Source organism: Phaethon aethereus (assembly GCF_964289735.1).
Source record: "Phaethon aethereus genome assembly, chromosome: 3".
Lineage (NCBI taxonomy): Eukaryota > Metazoa > Chordata > Aves > Phaethontiformes > Phaethontidae > Phaethon > Phaethon aethereus.
In genome coordinates this window covers 103940616-103968557 of record NC_138576.1, presented here as the reverse complement: position 1 = coordinate 103968557, position 27942 = coordinate 103940616, and the positions used below count along the sequence as shown (strand labels likewise).

The 27942-nt window shown below is 38.8% G+C and overlaps 1 protein-coding gene across 1 annotated transcript in view; it reads left to right on the top strand.

Annotated features, from left to right (window-relative positions):
• KCNH1 (potassium voltage-gated channel subfamily H member 1) overlaps positions 1 to 27942 on the top strand; it is a gene marked incomplete at both ends in the record, with an annotated part of 191477 nt that overhangs the window by 31430 nt on the left and 132105 nt on the right. Inside the window, 3 exons of the mRNA XM_081997292.1 lie at positions 538 to 656; positions 7979 to 8371; positions 22284 to 22713. Of these exons, the coding sequence (XP_081853418.1) occupies positions 538 to 656; positions 7979 to 8371; positions 22284 to 22713 (942 nt within the window). The remainder of the gene's footprint in view (positions 1 to 537; positions 657 to 7978; positions 8372 to 22283; positions 22714 to 27942) is intronic.

Here is a 27942-nt window from a genome sequence, read left to right as displayed (position 1 = left end):
ATACTTCCCCCTTTTGTTTAGAGAGGATAAAATTAATGATTTTGTTTTGCTTTTTCTGCTCTGCTTTGTATTATCTTATGTGTATTTCTCTGTTTATGCCAGATCTATGCTTGATACATCTGAGGCCAGATTCACTTCTGTTACAGGCAACTGTAATTTTCGTTGTGCGTGATTCTAGTCTTACATCTTGATTAGTCTGGAGTGTCTTCTGCAGTGCTATGAGATCTAAATCTGGCCATTGGATTTAATAGAAGATTATTGTAAAGTGGACATTTATCCTTACAAAAGATGCCATTCATGTAACAGCACTCTTGTAAAGCCATTGAATACAAAGTCACTGCAGTCGTGGGTTTTATTATTTTACCACCCTGGCACCTGTTTTGTGACTTGCTTTTATCTGGTACTTGGTTAAATCATAGTCCCTTGTGGTCAGTATTAAAGCAAATTGCTCTGTTTTAACTTTTTTTTTGAGAGTCTTTATGTGGTACACCTGCACCTTTTTTTGGTAATGTGTATAATCTTGCATGTTTTCTCAAGGTTGGGGAAAGTTTGCTCGCTTGACCCGTGCCCTCACAAGCAGCCGAGGCGTGCTGCAGCAGCTTGCTCCGAGCGTGCAGAAAGGAGAGAATGTTCACAAGCATTCGCGACTTGCTGAGGTAATGTTTTCTTTCCCTGAGAGACAGTAAAGAAATAATTTTAGCCTTTGTGGGTATGGTGTCTCTGCATGAGCCAAGCCCTGTCCTTCCCCCTTTCCCTGGGAATCTGAAACCTGGTGGCAGGCATGGGAGCTCAGAATGTGGCACATGTGCTGTGAAATGTGTTCCGTGACAGTGGATGGAAACAGGTGTCCAAAAGACTTCATGTAACCTAATTGCAGCGTTGTGTTCTGTATCTCCGCAAAGTCTTACAATGGCATTATTATGAAAGTAATACTTCTTTGCTTAGTTTCTGTTCGTCTGAGAATCTCAATGTTAGTAGGATCTTGGACTATTCACTTGTGTAAAATTGAGGTGAGAAAAACTCAGGGTAGTACAGAAGGAAATTCTGGAAAATCCTTGACATGGTTGTTCTCTGCATTCATTTATGTCTAGTTCTTTTTCAGTGGGGTCCCAATCCTGCTTTACAAACTGGTTAAAACATATGTTTGAGTTGGTGGTTTTATGGACAGAACAGCTGTAAGATGCCACAAGCAACGCTGCAGACAGATTAGGAAAATGAAACCTTGTGACTTAAGTAGACTCTCAGTTTTGAGAAAAGCTCCAGCCAGAGAAGGCGTCTCCTTGAAATACTTAGGGTTTTAGGGCTTTCGCCACGAGGGGGAGAGACTGTCCCAAGTTTCCTGTAGCTGTCTCCTGGGCCAGTAGCAGTGTCTCACTGGTGTAAAATCAGCTTAGGGAAGGTCTTGGTTAATGACAGCCAACATAACATGTCACTCCTGTTTCACCTTTGCTGTGAATGCCATGACAGCAGCTGTGACTCATGTCAATAATTCTTCATCTTCCTGTGTAGCTGGAGGTGTAAGCCATTGCTGGGTTCCGTGGGGTCTCCATATAGTCAGTACGCTGTTAATTTTGCCCTGGATACGTCTTAGTTTCTATGCAAAATAAACTCCTCCTGCCTAGACCTCTACTGTTATCACGTGTGATGATGAAATTCCCAAGGACAGGAGTTACCTATTCAGTCTTTAATACAGATGCACTCAAGAATGGAAAACTGATTTCTGTTGGAAGTACAGAAATAACATAGATCGTATTAGCACAGGGGAGGGGCAGATATCCACATGGACACTATGCTGGATAGGAGTACCGTGTGATAATCACATGCCTACCCTAAGGTTGCTTTAGTGTCCTGGAATTTGGAGTAGTCTCCCTCCTAATTCTACTCAAAGCTCAGCATCAAATAATCCTTCCTTCTCTTTAGATGTCTACCCTTGAATTTTAGTTCGTGCTAAAATGTAGGCGGTAAAATGTAAGGCAAAAGGTCTGAGGTTATTCTGTTTGTCTCAGTGAACCTTGGTCTGGACTTAAGTGACTATACATTACTGAAACTTCTTGCAAGCTGATGTGCTCAACAAGTCTTTGCAAGTATTCTAACTGGCACAGCCAGTTGATTCATTATAAATAATAAAGGGCAAGTGTATAGTTTACATGTCTGAAATGAGTTTCTTTAATTGCCAACTGAATATTGCAGTCATTATTTTAAAAAGAACATTAGCCCCAGCTGTGATGTTAGGTACCTTGTTGTGTATCTGCCGTAATTCCACTTAAGTCAATACAACTGCACTAGAGAAAAACAGAGTGCAGACAATCATACAGAGAAGCCCACTTTTCTTCCTTTGAAGACATATGGGGTGCTGAGCTTCTTATTCTGGAAATATCTCTCAATAATATTGAATGTGGGATCTCTAACTGTTCCCTGTTGTATTTTCAAACCTTTTTTTTTTTTCTTTATCTCTGCAGTAGCCTATTTGAAATCTTAAGTTCAAATTAAAATTCATCCTTTTTCTTTTCCTACTGACTATGGCATTTCACATCAGTCTTGTTTGCTCAAGAAGGCTCTTCATTTATTGGAGTATTGTTTGTGTTGCTCTTAGTTCTTTATCACTTGTATTTTTCTATATCTGAGGAGCAAGTTGTGTTGTAGAACCTGAGTGGGGCAAGGTGATGTACAAATACAAAACACGAGCCTGCCACAAAAGCTTACAATTTATTTTATCGTTTATGAAATATTAGTTCAAGAAAGATGTTAATGACAAACTATGTTGTTTTGTCCACAGGCCATGGGTATTACAAGCAGTGTCTGTTAAGCCTCATTCTCTGACTTTTGCCAGTATGTGTAGATTTTTTGGCCTGACTTCTCTAATAGCAGTCTCATGAAAACTGCTTAAATTAATTATGCGATTAATGCAGGGTGTTGGGTAACTCTGAGAGTACCTTTTGCAATAAGAGTGTAAAGTAACTGATACATTTCTGGCTTTATCACCAAGGAGCTGATTGTAGGAACCATTCTTCCTGGTCACATGCCCTCTGCACCTGTGGTGTTAGCTGATGTATTCTCTATGTTTACCAGACAGTTCTGGGTAAACAAGATTGTGTCATAGTTTAAAAAATGTGATAATTATGAGAAATAAGAGCAGAAAAATTGTAATGGTGCTTAGCAGCACTGCTTAATAATGGAACTTCTGCCATTTTTTTTGTAAACCTTGTTTACCAGGGACTTGTAACTGCCGTTCAACTCTAGTTCAAGGTGAGGCTTAGCACCTAGCCCTTGACTTGGGAGCAATTTGTGTGGGTGCCTGGGTGCCTGTGAAAACAAAAGCAAGAGAGAGTGAGAGAAAGCAAATATGTGCGGTTGAAAACACAAAAGGGAGAGATTAAGCTGAAAATGAATGATTGTATGGGGTTTTTTTTTCCCCAGTCATGCAGTCTTAAAAATAAATAAATAATTGTAACCACTTGTTGATGCACTTTGAGTCTTGACTGGTGATATATTCACCATTTTTTAACAGATCTAGGATAAAATTTGTTTATTTTATTATGTTAAAAAAGATGAATAGTCTTGTGAAACCCATGATGAAATCTGTAATTTCTGCTCTTGAACTAATATTCTTCAGCTTTACAGAGCTATTAAAACATCATGCAACTTTACCACAAATAATAAATGCAGATAATACAACTGTAGTGGCTGATGAATCATAAGTAATTGGAATAATACTTTCATAAATAACTTTCTGAAACAAATATTTCTTTTACTACGCTATAACTGCACAATAGGGAAAAATCTTCCAAAACCAGGGCTGTTCAGTTGTTATTTAGAAAATGATAGTAATGAAATATTTGTTCAGTGCACATGGGTGGAAGCTCAACATATTGGTTTATATAGTTGTGTACATTTTCTTCATGGTTACTTTTATATTCATCTTCTGGTGTTTTTTTTTTTTTTTTTCCTTCTCTCCAGAAGAAGCACCTTTACTAGCAGTTTGAATCTAGTTAGTTCGTGTGGGTGGGTAACCACACCTGATTGCTTCAGCAAATATTGTGTCTTAGGTTGGCACTGCTCTCCCTAGAGGCTGCAGCAGGAGCACCTTGGAATAGAGCAGAAGGTACATCTCTTTGCTATGTGGTGTAGAGAGTGGGCTCTTAATAGCTCTTAATCTCCTGATGACCCAGGGGTGATATGTCTGTGTCTGGAAGGATGGTGAAGAAATAGACTGTGTGTGGCCTTTGTTGGGAAAAGAGCAGAGAAAAGTGGAGAAAAGAACTCTGCTAACTTTCAGTGCAGCAACCTGACAAAACCTACATCTTTAGCACTAAGCGTTGTGGACCTCCTTCCATTATTTCAGTACAGCACTGAGCTCTCTTGTTGTACTTAACGCTAAAAGCACATGCTTGTTCTCGGAAAGAATTAAGCGTCATAATAGGCGTTTTTCTCTTCCTTCAATGAAAATAATTTGGTGCCTATGAAAGCTCTTGGCTGGCAGTCATGGAGGCTGCAAGACCTTTGCCAATTTGTAAAGCAAGCTGCCTTTCCTGGGAGAGGTAGTGTGAGCTGGGACAGTGCCCTCCTGCCATCTCAAGCTGTGAAATGACAGTTCATCTCTCTAGCAATGCCAGCAAGGTGGAGTGGTTTTACAAGGTGTGTGTTAGTGATGTAGTGAGAGGGAGCCAGGGCTAGAGCTTGTTATCCCTACCCAAACAAAATATTGAAGACACCTCAGGCTTGCCACAGGTGTCTCTCCCCACTTTGCGAGTGATTGATATCCCTGTGTCATTCTTTGCTGCCCATCTCCTGCCCTCTCCCTGCCCCTCCTTTTGCGATTCATGCCCACAGTGCTGGTGCACATCCTTCCACTGTGGACCAGCTAAAGCCACGGCCCGTGGTCACTTTAAATAGCCATTGGTAGAGCTTAACCAGGTGGTAACAGACGTTCAAGACTTCTTAATAGGGTCACTAGCCATTCAGATAGTTTAGAGTACATTCCCTTTCTGAAGAAAAAGGGAAGGAGACATCAATTCTTTTATTTTCCTGTGCTGTAGCCCTTGAACTTCAAACAAGCTAGGGGAGAGTGCTTTGTACTTGGTGATGACATTTTAAAACACCAAAGCAGCAAAGCTGTTTGTTTTCTTAATGAGTTGAAACTAGAAGTCTGATTTTCTCTGCATTCAGTTCAGTTTTACATCTCTGCAGTTCCACCGGCTTTACTGTAATTTTTTTTTTATTTACAGCAAAATAATGGACACCATAATTTAGCCCCTTCTTTATTGCCAAATAGAGATTGTTCTTGCCTTTGTTCCTATTGTGCAGGTATATGGGAATATATTAGTACATTTTCCAGTAACTTTAGTTTGGATGATGCAAAATTACCACAAGTTCTTGGAGTACAAAGAGACCAGCAGTGGCCAAAATGGAATGCATTATACAATTCTCAGTCTAGAACTTATATGTGTATATATAAGACTCAATCTGACAAGAATTAATAACTTTTTTTTTCGGTGTTTCATGGTTGAGGTTCCTGTGCTGATTAGAATGGTTACCAAAATGTTTGACTTTTTCATATAATATCAGAGGATAAGAAAATGAGCTCTAGGAGACATATGATTGCAAAAGAAGCAATTATGTTTTCACATTGCATTTAAGGGGTGGTGCAATCTCCCTGTACTAGTAAGATCTCAGCATTACAACTGAAATCCAGTTAACTGACTTAAAAATGTTACTACGTGATAGAAAGTGCTTGGTTTTGCTGGTCAGTTATTCTAGTGACTGAATATTACTCTCCCTGCCCAGTGAAGCATATTTCAGGCTTGGGATCTTATGTTAGAGCTGTTACTCATCCCAATTCTCATAAAAGCCCAGTAGCTCAGTGCTTTCCAACTGATTCAGGTACAGCTGTGATGTTCAAAGGGAAGGCAGGAGGTATTTGCAATATTGATCTTGGGGTAGAACTTTTCTTGAGAAAAGACATCCTAACATTTGTCAGTGGGACTGCAAGCAAGCCCTGAAGGGAATGACACTGAGTACACGTACTAGCTCAGTACACAACCTATGTCTCTTCCAGTCACTACCATTGACTTCAGGGGACTGCATTGGCTGGCCAGTGCCTTCTGCAGAGAAGAGACTGCTTTTGTCTCGTGCTGCTTCCAGCTCCTCTTACCACAAGGCAACTTTAAAAAAAAAATCTTTTTTTTTTTTGGTAGCGTGGAGAACCTGTGTGAATCAGGGTCAGGAGTGGCAGAGTACTTAATAGTGCAGTGGACATGTCTGAGTGTTAGTTTGGTCTGCAAGGGTTCTACTTAGGGGAAAATGTTCCTTTTCCTTCTTTGCTGTCATTCTAGAAACTCAGTGAAACAAAAATACTAAGTCCTCTGTTATTTTTTTTTCAAACTGTTGATGCCTCTGTGCTAACGTGCAGGTCTCTCTGAGCAGGTCATGCTATTTCTCTTCTGGAGAACATACTGGGCTCAAAGTCAGCAGGCTTGCAACTCCCATTGTCATTTACACATGTGCAAGGAACTGTGATCTGACAGTGTCTGACCCCTGTTGTGCACAAGAGTAAGTGATTTTGTCAGGTTCAAAGCAGCAAGGAACTTGATCTGAGGCTGTTTTGTCCACTTAGGACGCTTGTAGCTGATTGTTTTCTTTTGTCTCCTTTGGCTTAACCTGTTGGAAAAAAGCCCACCAGTTCACAAAAAAAGAATAATAAAAAGCACTCAGAAAAGCCTGCAGATAAAAATCCGCGTCTAAATAATTGACGTTAGAAAAGCTGAGATAAGGAGCATGAAAGGAAGACATCCTCCTATTATAGCCATGTTGTCTGATCTTTTCCCTGAGAAGATGGCCATTTAATTTCCTTCTCTGCTCCCTATTGCTCTGAACTGTGTGTAAATAAATGTGAAAAAGGAACCGTGCTCCTAAATAGTTCTCACAGGTTCTATGAGTTTGGCATTAGCAAACAGATCTCACTTGAGCAAACCTCCATCTTCCTTTCAGTTTTCACCCATAACTCACCCAGGGTAAATTTCATTTTAAAATTTAACTTGTCTTTATTTGGAGACAGGTCCTTCAGGTTGGTTTCACCCTCATGTATATTCATAGACATAAACAAACACATTCTTGTTCATAGGTATGTAAAAGAAGCTTTAATTCCCAAGAATTAAATACATGATCATACTCTTTTTGCCCTAGTGTGCAGAACTGGAGAGATAGTAGACTTAAAACGGGCAGCACTGGTCGTGATTGCAGTTATGCAAAACATTTGGAGCATGTGCCTAGCTTGAGGTCCAGGAGTTAAAACACATGCTGACAGATCATCTTTTGCTGTAGTGTTTTTTTTTTAATTCAGACCTAACCACATTGTACACCATCAAACAGTGAAGACACTGATCTTCTCTCAGTGAAAATTCAAGTTCAGAATGAGTTCATTGAGGCTAGTGATGGTTATCCATGGGCTTTGGTCCTGCATGGCCCAGAGAAGAGGAACAAAGGCCTGTGCGTTTATGATAGATTGTAGTATAAGACTATTTCAGATACAGTATAGTGAAGAGTTAAATAGACAATGTTGAAAAACAATGTGGTCCAGTGGTCCCAGTGCTGGACTGGAACTCAGAAGTTGAAGTATTGTTCCTGGTTTTGCCATTGATTTCTATTTGCAAGTGCTTACCTTCCCATCATTTATCTGTCTGATAATTTAGACTGCTGAAGGAGCTGTCTCTTCTCTATAGGTCTTGGACATCCAGCACATTAGGCTGAGTGTCAAAAAATAGTTAATGGCATTAAAAGAAACAATTGTTCTTAGGTTGATACTGATTTATATAACAGAATACCTACCCTGTCTTGCTTACCATTTGGCAGTGTTAAAAGGAGTTAATGGACACGTATTTTTATGAACTGTTGTACTGAGCTTGAGAATCTACAATGTGAAAAATAACATTAAAAAACTTAAACATGTTTTCTTTTTCTCCTGAAATCTCTGTCACTACAGGTACTGCAGCTGGGCTCTGAAATCCTCCCGCAGTACAAACAAGAGGCACCAAAGACTCCGCCGCATATAATTTTGCATTATTGTGTTTTCAAGACTACCTGGGACTGGATCATCTTGATTTTAACTTTCTACACTGCTATTTTGGTCCCTTACAATGTCTCCTTTAAAACAAAACAAAACAATGTGGCATGGCTAGTAGTCGACAGCATTGTAGATGTTATTTTTCTAGTAGACATTGTGCTTAATTTCCATACCACATTTGTGGGGCCAGCAGGAGAGGTGATCTCTGACCCAAAACTGATTCGCATGAATTACTTGAAGACCTGGTTTGTGATCGATCTGCTCTCATGCTTGCCGTATGATGTCATCAATGCATTTGAGAACGTCGATGAGGTCAGTATACTCGTTCTGCTTCCACCTCTTAATTATTACTTAATGGTTGCGGGTGGGGGAGAAAAGAAGGAAATGGATGCTTTTAAATGCATTGTATTAGTGTACCTACGTCTCTCGTAGCTGCCCTCAACGCATGTAGAAGTTTGCTGATGAGTTCTAGCCAGAAGGATCTGTCTTTAACTGCACTGGGAGAGGCTGAGGGTTTTGGTGTCGGAACTCCTTGTTTATTTTCCTTAAGTCTACATCCTCAGAGTTCAGGAGGACAGACAGAAGCAGACAGCAGAACCTTTGTACAGCACTGAGGAAAACTGCTTCATCTGACTTACCATGAATAGCTTGAACTGGTGTGTCTAGATAGTTTCTTGGGGCAGGGTTCTCTTGCTTTCACTGCTGACTGAACAGGGTATGTCTGCTAATGGCAATTCTTCACATGAACAGTTGGAAAGTATAATACACTTTTCTCAACAGCTTCTAATACAATATAGCAGGCAGCAAAGAGGCAGACAGTGACTCAGTAAATCTTAGACCACCAGAAAGTACTGTGTGAGTATCTGGTGATCCATGCAGCATTTTTTGGCAACAGTTGTTTTAGAGGATGGTGAAGCAATTGAAGATGCTGTTTTGATGCTTGCTTGGTAATTCCATAATTAGAAGAAAGGATAGGGAGAAAACTGGAAATCTAGACTCCTCCTTAATTCTTGCTCATTTCTTTAGGAACAGATCACAAGCTGGCAAAAGAACTAACACTCAGACACTGAAAACCACAATACTGCTCTGTTTTAACCTTTGACTACCCTTATTCTCCTATTGGATCGAGTTGCCCAGAAAATATTTCTAAACTAAATATATTAAGGTTCCATGCCTAAATAGTTCAGAGAGTTAATGAATTGTTAATAGAATCTTAAAGACAATTCCAGCAGTCCACTTTTTAATGACATGTTATAAAATCTGTACCATCAACTAATTATGTGTCTGTATTTATCTGTGACACGTACTAAACCTGTAACATATATACACATCTCACCAGTGCTTAAGAATTTAATTTTCATGAGATCCTTTATGCCTATGTTATAAAGCACAACCTAGCTATTAAAAGAAAATTATGCCAAGTGAAATATCTGGGTAAAAACATAAAACCACATTACTTTTGATGAAAACCTGTGTAGTGTATTATTACAAATTTAAAGTATTTAAAGTATTTTGCTTAATGACTCGAGGACAAGTAGGCAAACTACTGGATGCAGTGGAAAAAACATAACATTATTTCCTGTTTAATTCCCTAGAGAGTTTTTCATTTTATATAAAGCTACAGACTGAAATAACATAAATGAGATCAAGCAAAAAAGCCTTGTGAGACCTGTCCTTAAATATTTGTTTGTCATAAAAAGGACCCAGGCTGCAGATTCCTGTGCAGGGCTTTCACATATTACTTTGCTGTTGCACTGATAAAGCAATGGAAGGAGTGGCCATATGTCAGTTTCTGACATTTAGGCTGAAAGACTAAAAAAAAAAAAAAAAAAAAAAGACAAAAAAAAAAAGGAAGGAAGCTTTTTTCACCCGCTTCAGATAGTAGCAAAGTGCTGATGGTTTTGCTGGAGGAACACTTCATAACTGTAGACTGGTGATGTGACCTACAGAACATCCCTGAGGAAAATGTCTATACGAGTGGCTGTGACAGCCCTTGAGCTGAGCACAGGCACTCTCAGACTCATGGTAGCAATTCTGCAGAGAAATTCTTGTTGTGAGCGCTTTAATTTCGGCAGGTTCTCCATCTCAGTGTTGCCTTGTAACAATGAGGAGCTGATTGGTACTTCAGTTTTCCTATGGCTCTTCAGTAGTCTCCTTAATCAGTGTAACAGTGTTAGTTTTAGTTATTCTAGCTATCATGCCCAAGGAAAAAAACATTTTTCTTGATGCTATCCTTTCAAGACTGTTTGTCTCTATTTCCCCTAGTGGGTTCTGACATTTAGCTGGTATAAATCATTGTAAGGTCATTATAGCAGAGTTTCCACTGGTGTAAATTGCTGTACTTCTATTAAGGGCCCCTAGACTGGTTTACAGGACCTGAGGGGCTTTGCCAGCAATGCCAGCGGAATAATGTAGTGCACATCAGGTGGGGATTTAGGACAGTATGTGCTGATCACTGTTTCATGAACATATGCTGATGACTGTTTCATGATCTCTGTAGAGAGAAAGATAACCTTTTATTGAAGAAGAAGCAAAAAAAAAGCCACATTCAAGGAGCCTTGAAAATAGAAAGGCTTTGCCTTATATCTTCTTCTCTGTTGTGTAGACCATTCCCCTGTGGGTCAACTCCCTTTCTTTCAAACTTGCTGGTTTAAATTTTACCTGTCTCTTGCCCGGGATTACACACTGTATTACTTCACAGTTGGATTAAGTCAGCTGCGAGGCTGCGCTGTTCAAGTTACAAGTAGCCAAACTGGATTGTTATCTGTGCGTTAAGTTTGATTTTGCTAAAGGGAATTCCCTTGGAGCCATTAGACTGGAGTTAGTAGGTGGCCATGGCTGCTGTGGGAATTTTTTTTTGTTGTCAGTCCTAATGTGAATACTCTTAAAAAAATTGCCAGAGATTAAATGATAGCCGGTGTCAACAGTGGTGATAAAATGAGATGAAAGATATGAATTGCTATTTTCCCGTTTTGGTGTTTTCCGTATATGGTTTTAAACAGGAGGAAATAGAAACCTGGCTTTGTTGCAGTCCTGTAGTGAAGGGGGACTGAGGCAGGTGGAAGCTCACTTTTTTCCCTGCCTTCTGTCATTCTCTGTTAACAAAGAAACATCACTGAAGACACTGAGGCTATCATGGAGGAACTAACTTGATGAGTCAATTTGTTTTTAAGGATGCCATAATTACTGTGATGGAGGTGGTGAATTGATTTGCGAGGGACAAGGACCTGGAGCTGAAGAAGTAAAAAGCTGTGTATATAGGTTGTTGAGGCTCTTTTGACTCTGGGTAATTTGGGGACTGTCCCATCACTTAGCTCTATCGATAGATTAATAGTGAAACCATTTTTGTCATCTTTAAAGTGATCCTCAATATAAGATTAATTATAACATATGAAACTAGAGTTGATCAATATTTTTGATGAGTAGATATTAATTTTAAAAAATTCTGATATTGATTTTTTTTTTCTATTTTGAAGTAACTTTTTGTTTTGCAATTTATTTCATTATTCTGTTATAAGATATGATGGGAAATGTTTTCTTGAAACAAAATGGAGTGTGACTTCTGTGTTTTTCAGGCAATTTCAAAATTCTTTGGGTTTGCTGCAGTTTGGAACATTAATATATTTTCAATTAATATTTTTTAATATAATTGAAATTCCAGTTTCCTCTCTGCACTGTTGAGAACATTTTTGTCCACAAAAATACTTTGAATTCATTAACTATTAATCAATACAACTATTAATAACTACAATGAATACAAGAGGCACTTAAGTTTTAATAGCCACATTCTACAGATGGAACAGGAAAGAAAAAAACATTAATGTCTTTGTTCAAGGCCATAGCATTAAATATGAGAATGTATGAAGCTTCTGATATCAAGTGCTGTGCTCAAGAGATAGTAGAGTATCTCATATTCAGACATGAACAGAATTCAACAAAAGAAGGAACGAATAGTTGTAGAGAAGTTTCCATTGTTACTCAAATGAAAGAATAGTTATAAATGTTTCTCCTAGCTTTTCTATATAGGAAGCTAGTTATACTGTTAAATACACGTTACTTTCTTGACCTGCCATAGAACTTCAAGGAAAAAAAAAATTCACTGATTGATGAATCAACTTAATGCTAGGCTTAGACTTTCCACTGGTAAGACAATATGTCATGCTGTAGTATAGTTTGAGTAAGAAAAGAAAATATTGCCCAAAAATTTACACAGCCCTTAAAACACGTGATATTAATCTCTTTTGAATTTGAATGATCACAACAACATTTGTCAGTAATCCTTTATAGTAATTAGTATTATTCCCCACTTAAGGAAATACCACCTACTTTGGAGGATAATGTTATCTTTTTGTATTCAGACATCAATCAGTAGTTTTAATAAAAAACAGGCTTAAAGAAAATTCCACAATTTTTATGAAGAACAATGCAATTTAAGACTTTGAATTCCAAAGGCAAGTTGAAGCATATTTTTGCAGTGTCAGCTTAAGCAATTTTATACTGTGGTTTTCAGCCATAATAACATAAGATATAATTTATATTGGAAAAAATTTGACTTTTTACATGTGATGCTGCTGTTGTGAAATCTCCTGGTAGGAGTGGAATCCAGTCATGTCACCACCATATAAATCTCTGAAATAGGGAGTTTGTAGTAATAATTGTTAGCTGTATTTGAACTGAACACTATGATCAATTGTTGGCTGATGCCAAATTGAGAACCATATATCACTCTTAATAGTTGAGGTAGAAGAGAAATAAATGCATAGTAAAAGATCATCAGGAAAAATGTATTCAATATAAATTATGTAGTGTTCACTTAAGTGGATGAATATAAGAGAAGCTAGCATGTAGGCAAAGAAGATGTACAGCTTTGAAAGGACAAAATTTATGATGATAAAAAAGTCCCAAAACACCCACAATACAGAAGTAATAGAAGTAAATTAAGCTATTTAGTGCTAAGTGAGCATGGTGTAGCTGGAAAGTAAACTGTGAGTTGCGAGGAAAAAATGAATGTTGCTGGTCAGATTGTTGGCAACTCTCTGAGGCAGTACTTTTGCAATAGATTAATTTAAACCTTATTAGTGGAATAACCTCTCATGCTAATACAAATTAGCTATCTAGGAATTACTGAAGTTGCTTCAGTGAAAAACAAGCAACTTCCCTAGACTTGTTTTGCCATTTGCTTGCAGTAAGGGGCAAGGGAATAATCATATTTATAGTTTCATGGAATAAACAGGGGTCCATAAAGAAAGATTTTGGGTTAGATGAATTTTTCAAACTGGTAAATATAATATTTAAAGTCTCTTAAACTAAAGAGCTCTATAATATGAAATCTGTTTGAAACAGCGTGTAGTTCACCTCTTATTTGGATCTGTCCAACTAGGCAATACTGTGTTTTGCATGTGAGTCTATTGATAAATCTGGTAATGAATGAATATTTTTCTGTGGGTAATTAAATTTAAAGTAGTCGTAACCTACTTTCTAGGTAATGGTTATAACAAAGCAGCGAAGTATCACAGAGTGAGATCCAGCATAGAGGAAATGTTGGCAGACGGTGGTTCCTGGATGTGATGGAAGTAGATGAGAAGCGATTAGTGAGACCCCCCCGCCAGGACTGGGTGGCTCCTTACCGGTACTCCTGGCTAAGACTCAAGCAATTGGGTTACTGTACCCCAGTGGGGCAGTGGGAGGGCTGGAGCATGGTTGGAGGGGCATGGTGGTGGTGGAGGTTTACTTAGTTGGGTGTCCCCTTGTGAGAGACCCCTGAGAAACAGGGCAAAGCCCAAGGGAGGTGTGTGCCGGAGGCCCTTGGAGCAAGGCTAGGGGAGTTGTTGGTGTGGCTCCTAGGTGGTGTTGGGAGCTCCAGAAGGACCTTGGGGAGCTTGATGTGTGGAAGAAGGGGAGTGCAAAGGAATGGAAAAGTGGTCATGGAGGAGGAGGCCTGCTTGTCTGGCTTTTGTAGGTGCCTCTGTACTGCAGCATGGCCCCAACAGGCTGTGCCAGGCAGGAATTACTCCTCAACAGGCAGATAGGTGGAAGGAGTATTTGGGGAAGTTCAAATGGTGTAAAACAGATTCTTGGGGTAAAGTGCCAGGATATTTAACATGCTGTAAACAAAGGGCATGTTTATTAATATACTTTGCCTGTGCAAGCTGTAAATAACAAACAGCGGTAATGAAGCAGTGCCTGATCAGCCTCTGCCAGCAAACTGGTTTGGGTATTTTTTATGTTATTAAAAAGGTGATCTAGATGATATCTCCCTAAAACAGCAAAGGTTTTCATTTTATAATTTACGTATGTCCTATCTTCCTTGGATTTGAATCCCTAGTTAAATCCTGGTAACTTTTTTTTCCCTGTCACTCCTGCTAGTGGTACTTTCAGGACAGTTTTTGTATATGAAACTTTAGAGGCAGTCATTTTAATGAAAAAAACCTGAACTATTTGCTATAATAAGCTGCAGTTTTGTACAAAGAACACTGAATTATTTTCCCTTTCAATCAGCCTACTACAAAGTGAAAGAAAATGTTAAGTACTTCAGATAGCTAGAGCAAAGCTAAAGGTTGAATAGAAATCTCTGCCTTGCCGCTGCCGCTAGCACTGACAGTGATTCTGAGATTTTTGTGGCAGTTTGTTTACCAGATGGAAATATTTCATTCATCATTATCTTTTTTTGTTTGTCACAAAGAACAGAATTGTACTTATCTCTTTTAATCATGGTTAGTAGAACTAATAGAATAAGAGCCAAACAGTGGTGCTGAGAAGGCTGGTAAATTTAACACTTATTTTTTAAAGAAAAATGAACTTTCATATGTGAAAATGAAACTTTTTTCTCACCTTGTCTTAATGTTTAATCATAGACCTTGCTACTCCCATTTTCCCTGTCTAGTGCTTACAGTTTTGATATGATTACTCATACTGTTCTCCAAACTCAAAAACTCAAGTGAATGCCTGTAAGCACATATTAATGATAGAGTTTTTCTGGATTAAATTCACTTATATCACTCCTAAAAGAGGAGATAAGTTTGAATTGCTAAATCTGCCCAACTTCTGTGTAGTGCAATGTCTTCTTTATGCCTCAGAGGAAAAGTGGGAGATGTGGATTTATTTGAAATAAAATTAATACTTAGCAAAACAGAGGTGCAACTAGTTTTCATATATCCTCTCGGAGGGGAGCATACTGTTTTACTAAAATAATTTGACTGTTACAAGGTGCAATGTTTGGAGATTTTAGTTTGGAGAAGAGGAGGCTGAGGGGAGACCTTGTTGCTCTCTACAATTACCTGAAAGGGGGTTGTGGTGAGGTGGGTGTTGGTCTCTTCTCCCAAGTAAGCAGGGATAAGATGAGAGCAAAGGGCCTCAAGTTGCACCAGGGGAGGTTTAGATTGGACATTGGGAAAAATTTCTGCACCGAGAGAGTGGTCAAGCTTTGGAACAGGCTGCCCAGGGAGGTGGTGGAGTCACCATCTCTGGAAGTGTTCAAAAAACGTGTGGACGTGGCACCTCGAGACATGGTTGAGTGGGCATGGTGGTGTTGGGTTGATGGTTGGACTTGATGATCTTAGAGGTCCTTTCCAACCTTAATGATTCTGTGATTCTGTGATATAAACCAGGGAGGCAAAGAAGCACTGTTCACAGTCTCTTGAGGATTTGATTCGGGGTGTCTCTCTTTATTGTCTTTAAGTTTTCTTTTTCTCCCACTTTTTCAATCAAATATGAGTTTCTCTAACTTCCCACTTTAAAAACCCAACCTCTATGCTACTAATGAAGTGCCTTTTTAATGCAACCCTTTCAAGGGGCAGGCTCCCTTTTCCCCCTAAATCCTCTGCTTTCCAAACTGTGTTTGTGTTGTATATAGGCACTGCAGAGCTTCTCTGCCATTTAACCCATTTAGGGTTAAATTCTCGCCTCTGCTCCAAGCCTGCTTAAGGTGTTTAGTTAATTTAAATTCCACTTGCTTCCCTAGTGTCCCCCAGGTTCATACACCTTGGTGGCTCAGAGACATCTATGCTGTCTGCTGACGAATAGCCCCTCCCAAAAGAGAATACCAGAGAAGCATGTGTTGCTCTGTCACTGCCCAACACTTTTTCCATGGGTTCTGCTGTGGCTGTTAAGATGCCAATTACCTCCTCTTCTGCACTACTAATGTTCAGATTAGTCTTTTTGCTAGGTCGCAGATAAATAAGGGTGTTACTGGGTTTCAGGGCTACTTCTTCGTAGCTTTGAAAAGCATGACATGATTTATTATACTGTTAAAGAGAGAATAGTAGTCTACATAAGCTATTCAATCTGTATAAGGCTAAAAGAATTGAAATGCTGAATTACATTTTCAGTGATAATGTATGGTGATAGCCTTTATCCAAGAAGGAGAGCTAATTGAATATATTAGATTCTGAATTATTTCAAAAAGCTGCTGTTAGAGAGTGATACTTACACTGCATACAAAGGGAAGCATGTTTCAGAGACAGGGATCAGTTCTCTGTTCTTTTTCCCCCATTCAGCATACTTCTATCGATCTGAGGCAGAAAGTCAGATGAGACAGCAAAGGGTATTTATTTGAGTAGCTAAATGGTTGCTTTATAGTCTATTTCATATTAGGGATTGGATTAGAATTGGAAAGATGGAGTGGTATTAGATGCCAGTAACACTAAATCATATTTGGGTGCTTTGCCTCTTCGAGATAAGTAAAAAGCTTCTGGAACTGATGACTTCTTTGAATGAGAAGCATTGGGAAGCAGACTGCTGTCTGTCAGGGGTAAATTTTTTATTTGATACTGTGGAATTTCTTTAGATTACTTCTGTGTTATCTTTATCCTTGTTCTTCCTCTCAAAGTAAAAAAAAAAAAAAAAAGAGTTTGTTTCCTGGATTTATTGGTTTTCTGAGTGTGCATGTATGCGTGTTAAGGCAAGCATCAACATAGTTTTATAAATGAAAAATCAGCCTTTCCCTCTCTTCTCACACCCTGTGCTCTTATACATGAATTATTGCTGTTTCTCCCTTGATTCTAACAAAGCTCGCAGATGTCTGACTAAAATAAGCTTTGTGAGTCTAGAGATCTGCTTTCTTCAGTGCTGAAAACCACAGCAGTAACCAGAGGGTTCAGATATTGATTTTTGACCTGTGTGCATAACGTTATCTCATCTGTTGGCTGCTAAAGATGGCAATCTGTAGGAAAGGTCATGTTCTCAGACCTAATTAAAAAAATAGGGAGAGGCAAATAACAGAAATGAGAAGTCCTAATAATGACCTGACGGGGCTGCCATGTTACTGCAGATGGGCAGAGCCAGGCTGCAGCACAGCTGACTTCAGAATCAAATGTGAAGAAACAAGGCAGTGCTTTCCATGGCTCTTGCCTCACTTATGGCAGTGAGAAATTCAGTTCATTGCCCCCCTTTTTTTGAATAAATACTGAATTTTTTTTTTTGTTCTGTTTCATTCTCATTCTTTTAATGCTTAGCTTTTCGTTTCCTGCATCTCCCTTTAGCTGAGGTGAAGCCAGAACTTTAGCAGTTACATGTGAGATGAAAGTGCTGAAAACTTAGAACAGATCTGTGTCAATATTTATCTTCTTCTAAAATGGCAGGTAGGAAGTAAATTACACTTCCTTTGATCCTAGAAAAAAACCTTAACGGTTGGGTTAAGTGCATTTACTTTCTGCACACGTGAAAAGTAAATAATGGCCTAAAAAGTGAATACTGTCATGCAGATTGAATCTATTACTAAAGTGCTAGCGTTACTATAGCTGTAGGAGGTGGGATGAAAGTTCCATTTTAGTTCTTTCCTGAAGTTGTTCATCCTACATCTTGTTTGGAAGGGAAAATGAATTCTCTCTCACTTTTTTTGGCTGTAGTTAATTTTTATTGCTGTTCTTTACACAATTTGTATTTTATTTTTTCTGGGTAAAATTCTAGTATTCAGTGAACTGAGTTGCATTTAACTTTGCATGGCAAATGAACTGCAGGAACTGTTTTTTATTTGTACAGCGCCTAGCACTGTAGTGTCCGTGGAAACCATGACACAAGTCACTAATAATTACTCTGCTACAGCCTTCATGTTTTCAGAACACTTCACAAAATAATTAATCACAGCGTCTCTTCTCTGTCTCCTTTTATGGATGTGGAAGTAAAGGCAAAAATCTGGCGTTGTCTGATGCAAAGCTGGAGCCAGAACGTGGATATCCTGGATCCTGTGTTTGGAGAGAAGATTACTCGCATGGCTGAGATAGCAGTGCGCTGGCAGTAGATCACGCTTTGCAGAAAACCGGGGGGTACAAGAGAAAATGTGTGTAAATGTGCACAGGATCTAGTGAGTAGGTCTACTTAATGACAAATTATACGTGGAAATTTAGCTTTGGCAGTATTTCGTGCATAAACTGCTGGGGCACTCTCTTGGGATGTAAAATGGGGGGCCTGTTTTCCTCCGGGCCTGGGGCCGAGCTGTTTTTCTGTGGTGGTTGAGGTGCAGTTCCACTCTGCAAAGATTGCATAGGAGGACAGGGAGGGGCATTGGTTGTATTTATTATTTTAAGGGCTTTTGACATTCAGGTTTGCTTAATCAAGCGACTGCAGAGTTATTTCTTCTGGCTGTCAGTGCTCTGAGCTTGCTCTTTGGTTTGGAGGGGATTTGCCACAGATCCTTCCATTCTCATGCGTCAGCCATCACTGGCAATGAAGGTGAAACAGTCAGCTTATTAAATATTTGTCAACAACAATATGCAGACATCAGCAGTAGCATCTTCATTTAGTGTCATTCAGTTACTTCAAAAAATTTGAAATGTAAGTTTGTGTGAAATTCAGCATTTTCTGCCATATTTGACTAACTGCTGCGTGTTGAAGTAAGTGCTGCACACAAGTTGTCTCGGGAGCAAAGTATTAGTAAAAATGTACTATTTTCCTACCCTGGACGTATGACAGATTTCTTCGTTTCTGCATACTCCCAGGGGAAGGGATCTATCCTTTGTAGAGTACAAATAGATGGAACTGTGTCTGCCTACATCAGGCCCAGTTAGGAATTTGTGGGTTATTACTTAGTCTTGTCCTTTCCATGCCTGCCACACAGGAGTTCCTTATGGTGATCCTTGGGAGCTGGGGGTGCGTGTTTGGGACCTCTAGTGCAATTGCTAGCTCTTCATGAACGGAGGTTCATCTATCTCCTTTGAGCAGAAGGAGTGGGACACTCATCAGGAGGAGTAAACTGAGTTGAGGCTCTTTTTGCGTGACATCTTGGAGCCATCTGTATGATAAAAGTATAAAAATAATCCGCACTGGTAAGAGCATTAAAATGGACAATAATCTAAAAGTACGGTTCTATTTTGGAAAGTGGTAATCTTAAAAACGTCAATTTTGAATCCGACAGATCTATTCCTGTATTAAAATATTACTTGCTAAATTTAGTGGCAAAAAGTACTGTTCTGGAGTATTGGAGAATGATCTGATTTTTTTTTCTACTGCCATCTACGAAACAGTCTATTAAGTTTCCATTGTTTATACCCATTTGAAATTCTGTCACTTAGAAATTTCTAAGAGAGCTGTATGAATAATTATTTCCCTGGGCATTTCTTCCTCTGGATATTGATCCATTTAGAATAGACAAATCCTTTCCTCTGAGGAATTAAGATAGAAAATACTGTTAATGCTGAGATAAAAATAAATTATTATTTTTTTAGCCTTTTTCTGAACTTTTAGAACCTTATTGGCAATGCAGTCAGGTGAAATATTGTGACTAATATGAATATTAAATGCATCCTTCCAGTGCAACCAGATCAAGTATTTATTTTCTGTAAATAAGCAAGTTCTTTTTGTACAAAACCCCTAATTCTCTCTACCTTTGGTCAGAATGTGGTAGAATGACTTTCTCCCAAGTGATGCAGTTCTATCACATTTTAAATGTTTCTACAAAATTTCTTTTTGTGAATTTCACAAGGAAAATTAGGATAAAAGTACTCTGAAAGCAGTTTGCCTTAAACATTTTAAATCTAATTTCAAATATTTTATTTTGTATTCCCATTTTTCATATCCAATTTCTTAAACTCCCCTGTATGCTTTTTGTTTTGTCCCCAAGTATTTCTAAAACTTGACTCTTTTTTTTTTTTTTTTTTTAAATTAAGAAGTAACCAAATTCCAAACTATTAAGTCCGTCATGAATTGTTATTAGGACTCTCACTGACTGAAGAAAAACAACTGAGGCGTTTGGTTTTTTTTTTAAATCCCACTGATGGGTTTTAATTATAACAACAAGTTTTGCACCACTATTTTTGAGCAGAAATAAAACTGGTATTTAGAATATTGGGATGGAAAAACTTCCTGTCCATGCCTGAGACTTGTAAGCACTGCATGATTAAAAAGCTTGGCTTTGAGACTGAAGCTAAAAACAGGCCATTAGTGGAGACTTCTCCAAATGTAAAACATTATTGTTTTGCTGTTAAAGTTTGTAAAGAGGAGGGGAAGAAATGGGCATTGGTCCTAGAGGAAAAAGGCCAGAAGATGTGTTGAAATGTTGAATGCAGATATTTAGAATGTGGAGTCTATACGTACTTGTCACTCAGGGACTTGCATATCCACTTCTAAAATATGGTTATCATGTTACAGTTTTTTGTGCTTTCATCTTTGCTTTTCCCCTCCATACTGAGTGTTCAGACGTCCCTGCTTTCCCTCCTCTGGAAATGAAGGCCTTACGTGTCATTTTCTCTGAACTGGCATCAAGGCAGTTTGCAAAACAAACCCAGGTATAGAATGAATGGGAAATGGAAATTAACTTCTACTTTGTGAAGGAATTTTTGCATCAGTGGCTTGAAAATTTTGACGTAGGTAGTCATGAAAAGAATAGATCTCTTGATCTCTTCTAGGTCTCTGCAAATATCTATGATTTAAAGGAAGACTGCTTTTTTCTCTTTTTGTTCTTCCTTTTTACTCCCCTCCCCTTGGTTGTGTTAGATCTTGTCCAAATACTTAATAGAAATTGATAGCGTGTTCCCAGGTAACAAATTACATCTGTCTCTGAAAATGAGTCAATGTAATCATGACAAATTCATGAAATAAAGGGGAAATACCTTGCTGCAGTCCTGGGGAACATGAGTCAATATGCTTCATGTAATTATTTGATAAAAATCTCTTCTAGTGCATTGAACCAGATACTGAAGCAGTTGTATTTATGCAGGAATAAACAAACTTCCAGTAAAAGCTGGTGACCAGAAATATGCAATTATGCACTTCCAGAAATACTCATTAAACCAGTCTCCTTAAATTTTAATCAGACTTCTATGCATGAAACAGTCTTGATAAGAGGGACCAGAAAAAAAAAAAGAAGAAAGGATTTTTATGAAAGGCTATTCATTTAACTTCTTGTGCATGGAATTGCAAATCCATCTAAAAGTTAACAATACAAAATCCTACATGCTGTCTTAATTCTGTTTTATGGGAGCCATATTAGTATCAGCACAGAAATTCTACATTGATACCAAAGCTGGCATAAAAGAATATGATGTGGGGATTAGACAGTGAGATGTTTGAAATAGTTAAGCTTTGTGTAGTCCATGTGAGAAATGTCAGAGTGATTATCAGTGCGTGAATTCTTATATGAAAGTAAAGTCATAGGAAACACACTGTTACACTGAAGAATTGCAAATAACCAGGTACTTCCAGTATTTTTTGACATTCCTTATTTATCTTCCTGGTATGTCTGAGCTAAGTACTGCAAACAGTGTTGTGTGTGAGACATGAGAGGACATGCGTGGCCCAGGATCATAAGGAAGTCAGGAACAGCCATAAGAGGTTCATGACTCCAGATGCTGGAGTGAATTCAATAGGTGTCTGGTTATGTTCCTCTCAACGTTAGATTTGTATAGTTTAATGGTCAGTGACTTCCGTGTTTATTTTCAGTCAGCCTAAAGTAGCATCGGGATGCTCAGGGATGGTCTACTTGCACCATTGGACGTGTAATAAGTAGCCTGTCATTTGAAGCTCTTACAAATGTGTTTGTAGACCTATTCAAATAACCTGAAAGGGGAGTTCAGAGAGCAACTCACAAAATGTTAGTGGATGAAGACGTGAGTGCATATATCCATCCCTGAAAAGGGTTGCTAACCTTTCCATGTTTCACAATCTCTCTTTTCAAGCGTTATCTGATGACCATCTATTTGTGATGCATCACCTCTTGTCTTTGGGAACCGCAGTTATGAATATTGTTACTTTAATATAAAATACTCATGGTCACTGTGCTTTATCCTTCTAGGGCATCAGCAGCCTCTTCAGTTCACTTAAAGTGGTCAGGCTACTTCGGCTTGGTCGCGTAGCTCGGAAGTTGGACCACTACATTGAATATGGAGCAGCAGTCTTGGTTCTGCTGGTGTGCGTGTTTGGTCTAGCAGCACACTGGTTGGCCTGCATTTGGTACAGCATAGGAGACTATGAAGTTATCGATGAGGATACAAACACAATCCGAACTGAGAGCTGGCTCTATCAGCTGGGGATGTCAATAGGAACACCTTACCGCTTTAACACGTCAGGCTTTGGAAAATGGGAAGGTGGACCAAGCAAAGATTCGGTCTACATCTCCTCATTGTATTTTACGATGACCAGCCTCACCAGCGTTGGATTTGGAAACATCGCTCCGACTACAGATGGAGAGAAGATCTTTGCTGTTGCTATGATGATGATTGGCTGTAAGTATTAGAGATTCTGTCTCTCAAGCACAACCTGCCAAATAGCTGTGTGTCATGAATACTGACATAAGAACATCTGGAATTGTGTCAGATGTTATTATGCAGCTTAAAATATTTTGGGTGGTAATATAGTTATTTCATACTTTCTTACTGGTTAGTTTTAAAATCACAAGTGGGAGTATTGCTGTGACTAGCAAAAATTCAGTCATTTTGGAAGCAATATTCTGGCGATATCCTTTCAATATTATCTTGTAAGCAAACCGTAAAATGTGTAAAGCCTGCAGTATTAAAAATTAATGCACCAGAGTGGGCACAGACAACCTTTGTGCCTCCATTTGGTATGTGGCAAAATCTTTGTATGTCTGAGAGCTGTATATATTGGACAAGTGCATCAGTGAATGGGAGGAGGTCCAAGAGCATCTCGTAAGGGAGAGAGAACAGTAGCTCTCTAGAGGCCATGAACTCCACTGTGGGCTGAGCATACAGTCAGATCCTAAAGCAACCGGGATGATACTGGCCTTGGGCACCTCTGGCTCACGTTTCCTTGTCGTAAGGGATTCATTCATATTGCCAAGCTGTCCAGCTTTTGGTTATATTGTGTCGCTTCAATGCAAGATCTGCATTGAGAGTCACTTGCAGTTAAGAACCATATGGTGGCCACCATTAAAATAGGTCATGTTTTTCTAGATAAAGGTGGAATTTGAACTAAAATAAGGAAAAAAAATTTCTCCTTTGTACGTGGAAGAACATACCATTATATGGAGAAATAGAGAAGCTTCTGTACAGTAATATGACATCTAGAGGAGAAAGAAGTCAATCCTTACTAAGCAGAAAATTAAAACCAAATATATAATGAAACTCAATTAGCAGCACAGTGCATATTATGATAGAAACATGATGCTTTGATTCTGATGTGTCATTTTACAGCAACACTGAAATCACATACTGAGATTACGTGTGAAGTGCTAAGCAGGCTGAATGTCAGTGGGAAGAAGTATAAAGACAAGCATTCTTTATCGTGTAGGGATTGGGATATATTAGCTGTAAAAATTGTTAATTTTGTTCTTGTAGCTTTTTCCACTGCTAAGAGTCCCATCATCCTAATAATACCTCTGCATAGCAGAAGGGAAAACTAAAACTTGGAGATAAACATAAAACTTGGAGACAGTTACGTGTTTTCCTCATGAGAAGGTGCATTAGACAATGTAGCAGTGTAGTACAAAACAGGCTTCCAAACACATTCCCTGCTGAAGGTTTCTGTTCAATAGGAAATATCCTGACCTTTGGCTTATTGTTCATTGGGTTATACTCGTGATACTAGCTAGACAAGAATAGCTAGTATTCAGTATGATTATTTAGTACTATGAATACTAAATGAACATAACCTTCATAAAATCAGGAATGTGCATGTGGGTATTTTGGAGTTGTACCTGCTCCAAACCCTTTATATGTAAATGTGGTGGAAAGAAATGGAATTTATGCAAGATTAATGTTGATAGAGATCTGCTCTGAATTGTAAAATTAACTTCAATTTCAACAAGTTGTAAGAAATAGTGTTCTGGCAATTTTAAATCTCATGAATTTTGGCAATCACATTTGAGGGAAACAATTTTGGACTTTCGGAACCTTACATATCTAACCCTGTAACTGCCTATGTATCTGAGCACCTTTATCCTGTGAACAACTACTTGGAAACCGTTAGGATTGTTCGCAATATGTGTTTGTGGAAATGGCAACTAAGTAATCCAATCTTTGAGTTTACCTCTCTGATTTTGATAGGGTCTTGATTGCTTTTAACATGATGAAGTTTTGAGCTGTGGTCATTCCTCAGGATGGGAGGAACAAAACTGATTTGTTTAGTTTGCAGCTATTTAGAGCTTAATTGTTGACAGACATTCTTCCACCATAAAAATTTTATGTTAAAATAACACTATTTTGCCTGGAGAATTAAGCTCTGAAACATTGATCTGAGCTTGAACTAGGGCTATTTTATAAGAATACTGTCTGATCTGTTGGGAACCTGAAAGATACATAGGAAATGTATGGGGGATAGATGTGGGGGAGGGAAGAGAAGTTTCCTGGCTAAAGCTTTTGTATGTCACTCAGGAAAAATTTGTATTTGTCCCTGGCCAAGTAACATGTTTGTTATGAGCTGAGCTACTCACTTATATCACAGTTGGTGGCTACATGTTCCTGTTATGGTCCTCATTTTGCAGAGGTCAGATCGCATAGATTTGTGCATGCTATGGATAGGGGCTGTAGATGTCCAAAGCATCAGAAGTAAGCAATTCCAAATCAGTTCTGCTAATGTCTTGCTGCCCACTAATAAAAGGAAAGGGTATATGAGTTCTCATTTATGCTTTGCCATTAACACTGCATTTATTTCAGCACCTATCTAGTGATGCATTCTCAAAAGCTACTGCTATCTTTCAGTAGCACAGGGAATGCCATTTTCTTACCATGAAGGATGCAGAGAGAGCCTAATTGCTGGACTGTCTAAAACTCCAGTTGAAAAGAGGTGGGATTTGCAGAGTCCAACCTCAACCATATCACTCCATTAACTTCTTCCCTGCTAGAGGATAATGTCACATACTTCTTAAAGACTTATCGTGGTTTTGAAGTGGCTAGGTATAGTCTGGGCAAAAATACATACCGGTATATTTAAATACTCGAGTGAAGTAAGTAAAGTATTTTTACAACATTTTTCTGTATGAAATGGAAACAACACTGTCACTTTTTCTTTGGGGATGTTCTCATTTTTGTTTAGTTGAGTAAGACGGTATGTTAACAAGGTTGGTTTTGAGATACCAAAACTGCCACTATATATAGTATCATCCAAAAGAAGAATATTTGGGGACAAATGTATAACAGCCAGCATTAATATTTCAAAGTGATTCCAGAAAACTTTTACTTTAAATAGGCTGGAAATTTTTAATAGGAGGGTAATTTTTTCCCTTTGGGCCAATTAACCTCCTGTGAATAAATAGTGAATCTTCCATTAGCCTGATGGGGACAGATTTAGATGAGTGGAAAGAAAATTACAACATTTCCTTCTCTTCGTATGTTTTATCCTCTGCTCTTTTTTGAATAGAAATAAGCGCTGTGTCAACAAACTAGTGGCTTGCTAAACAATATTGTGGCCAGCTAAGCTCATGGTCACAATTTTATTGGCAAGATCACCTTTGAAATTTTGATGTTCTCATTATTCATAAAAGAAACTGAATTTCTTGAAATGGAGATGGTGGTCAACATGTGTGAAAATGTCTGTGACCCTCACTTTCCTTGCATTGGCTGTATGTGTAGCTACCCTACAGAAAGTTAGGGTGCAGGTCCCACTTCAGTGCGTGGTAAGCACTTGCCTCCCACTCGTGGCTGACTGAGAAACTACAACAGTGTGGTGCTTGCTCGTTCCTGGATTCACTTTAGAGTTACAGCACTGCCTTTGCACCCTGCCTCTGATTTTTGGTGTCGATGGTCTTGACTTCAGTTTGCTCCATGAGCTGTGCAGCCATGGTTTGGTAGGGGCACTCAAGAACTGCTTCACTGGAGCACAGAAGTTGGCATCAAGTGGAGGGAAAGGAAGAATTAACTTTTAGAAGTGTGAACTCTTCCTACTCAATGAACTTAAAAATAAATAAATTACATATATGTACATGTGTATTTACATACATACACAGCATATGTGTATACATACACAGCGAGAGCGTGGATTTTTTTCTTCATGTTTGATAGTCTAGAATTGTTTTTAATAGAAAGCATTTGATTTTGCAAAGGAAGACAGGACATGGTGTGTGCTGCCCTGAGGAGCATTGCCAGGTGGCACAGTTTTTGCAGGCTTTATGGTCCTTGTTTCTAGCAAACTTCAGTTTTAGGTTTTGTTTTGATTTACTTGATTTACTGGCTGAGTATCTTGAATAGTTTCTGGGGAGGAAAGTTGTGAAGAGCAGCAATACTTTTTTCTTTGGCCTTGGAGTGCTGCCTGTTGAGCTCCTCTGTTTCAGGAGAGGAGTTACTGTGTAAACAAGTGATTTTAAGATGTGTATTGCTGTCTTATCTGCTGGCAAACTGATTGCAAGGCTTGTGGTACAGTCAACACAGGACTGTGGTGACATCCAAAGCGAATGTTTGTGTCAGAGGGGCTCAGAATATTACAGGTATTTGAAAGTCTAAGCAGTTTATAACTAGTGTCCTTCCGTGCGTATTTAGTATGCTTATGCATATTAATACCTTGTAATTACGTTCTGTCTTCTGTAAGACAAAATTTGTTTTTTTTCTGCTGCATGGCCACTGATACATCCCCTTCTGCTCACTGCTTACTCCCTCTGTAAAACTGATCCTGTGGCAGAAATATGTGTGTTTACATTAACTCCTTGTAGCCTCATTGACCACTAGTAATAGTACTTTGCTATAACATCTGATAGCAGTTTAAAAAAGTAGGTAAGACCGCTTTAATTTTCCTTTTTATTCAGTCTTTCATTATAGTAAATAATAAATCCAGGTAACTTTTAATTAAAAATCTAGAGATATGTTAGTGAAGCTACCCTGGGCCAGTGGGAATTTCATCTGAGTTGAGTGCAAATGTTGGCCTAATAAAAAGTTTAAGGCATATGAATTTGTAAAAGGGAGGCTGGGTAAGTCATGCTAGCGGTGCATAGACACTGGGAAGAGATGATTGAGGTGAATCAGCTCGTGTGGGTATTGACCCTGCGGGGTTGCCTGCGTTGGTTGGTTTTACACTTGGGGCAGAGTGCAAGGAAACAATGGCTTGGTCTCAGCATCCCTGGTCTCTGCTTCGGGGCCACCTTCTGCAGGGAGCTGTTCTTGTGCTCTGAAATGCAGTGGCTGCACGCACTGTCCTACTGACCTCGTTGTGGCTGCAGTTTTCAGGGAGAAAGTCTTTTACTGTTGATTATTTTGACATGGGTAGGTGCAGCCCCTAATTAGACCTGTGAGGGAGTGCAGCATACTCATTGTGTAGCCCTGGGGGTGTATGGTCCATTGGTCAGCTGCACCGAATAGGGACGTGGCTGGGTGAAAAATGCTTCTGATTCTTGACCTCAAATAATGCACATCTGTTTGGGAAGAACAAGTTACTTTAATATAGAGATGAAGTATCCAGTGGCTGCTCTTAAGGATTTCTGTTCTGTAGAGGCTTGGTGCTTCTGATACGATACACAATTCATATTACTATGTAGCTGTCTTTCCTGAACATATGGTAAATTATAGTTT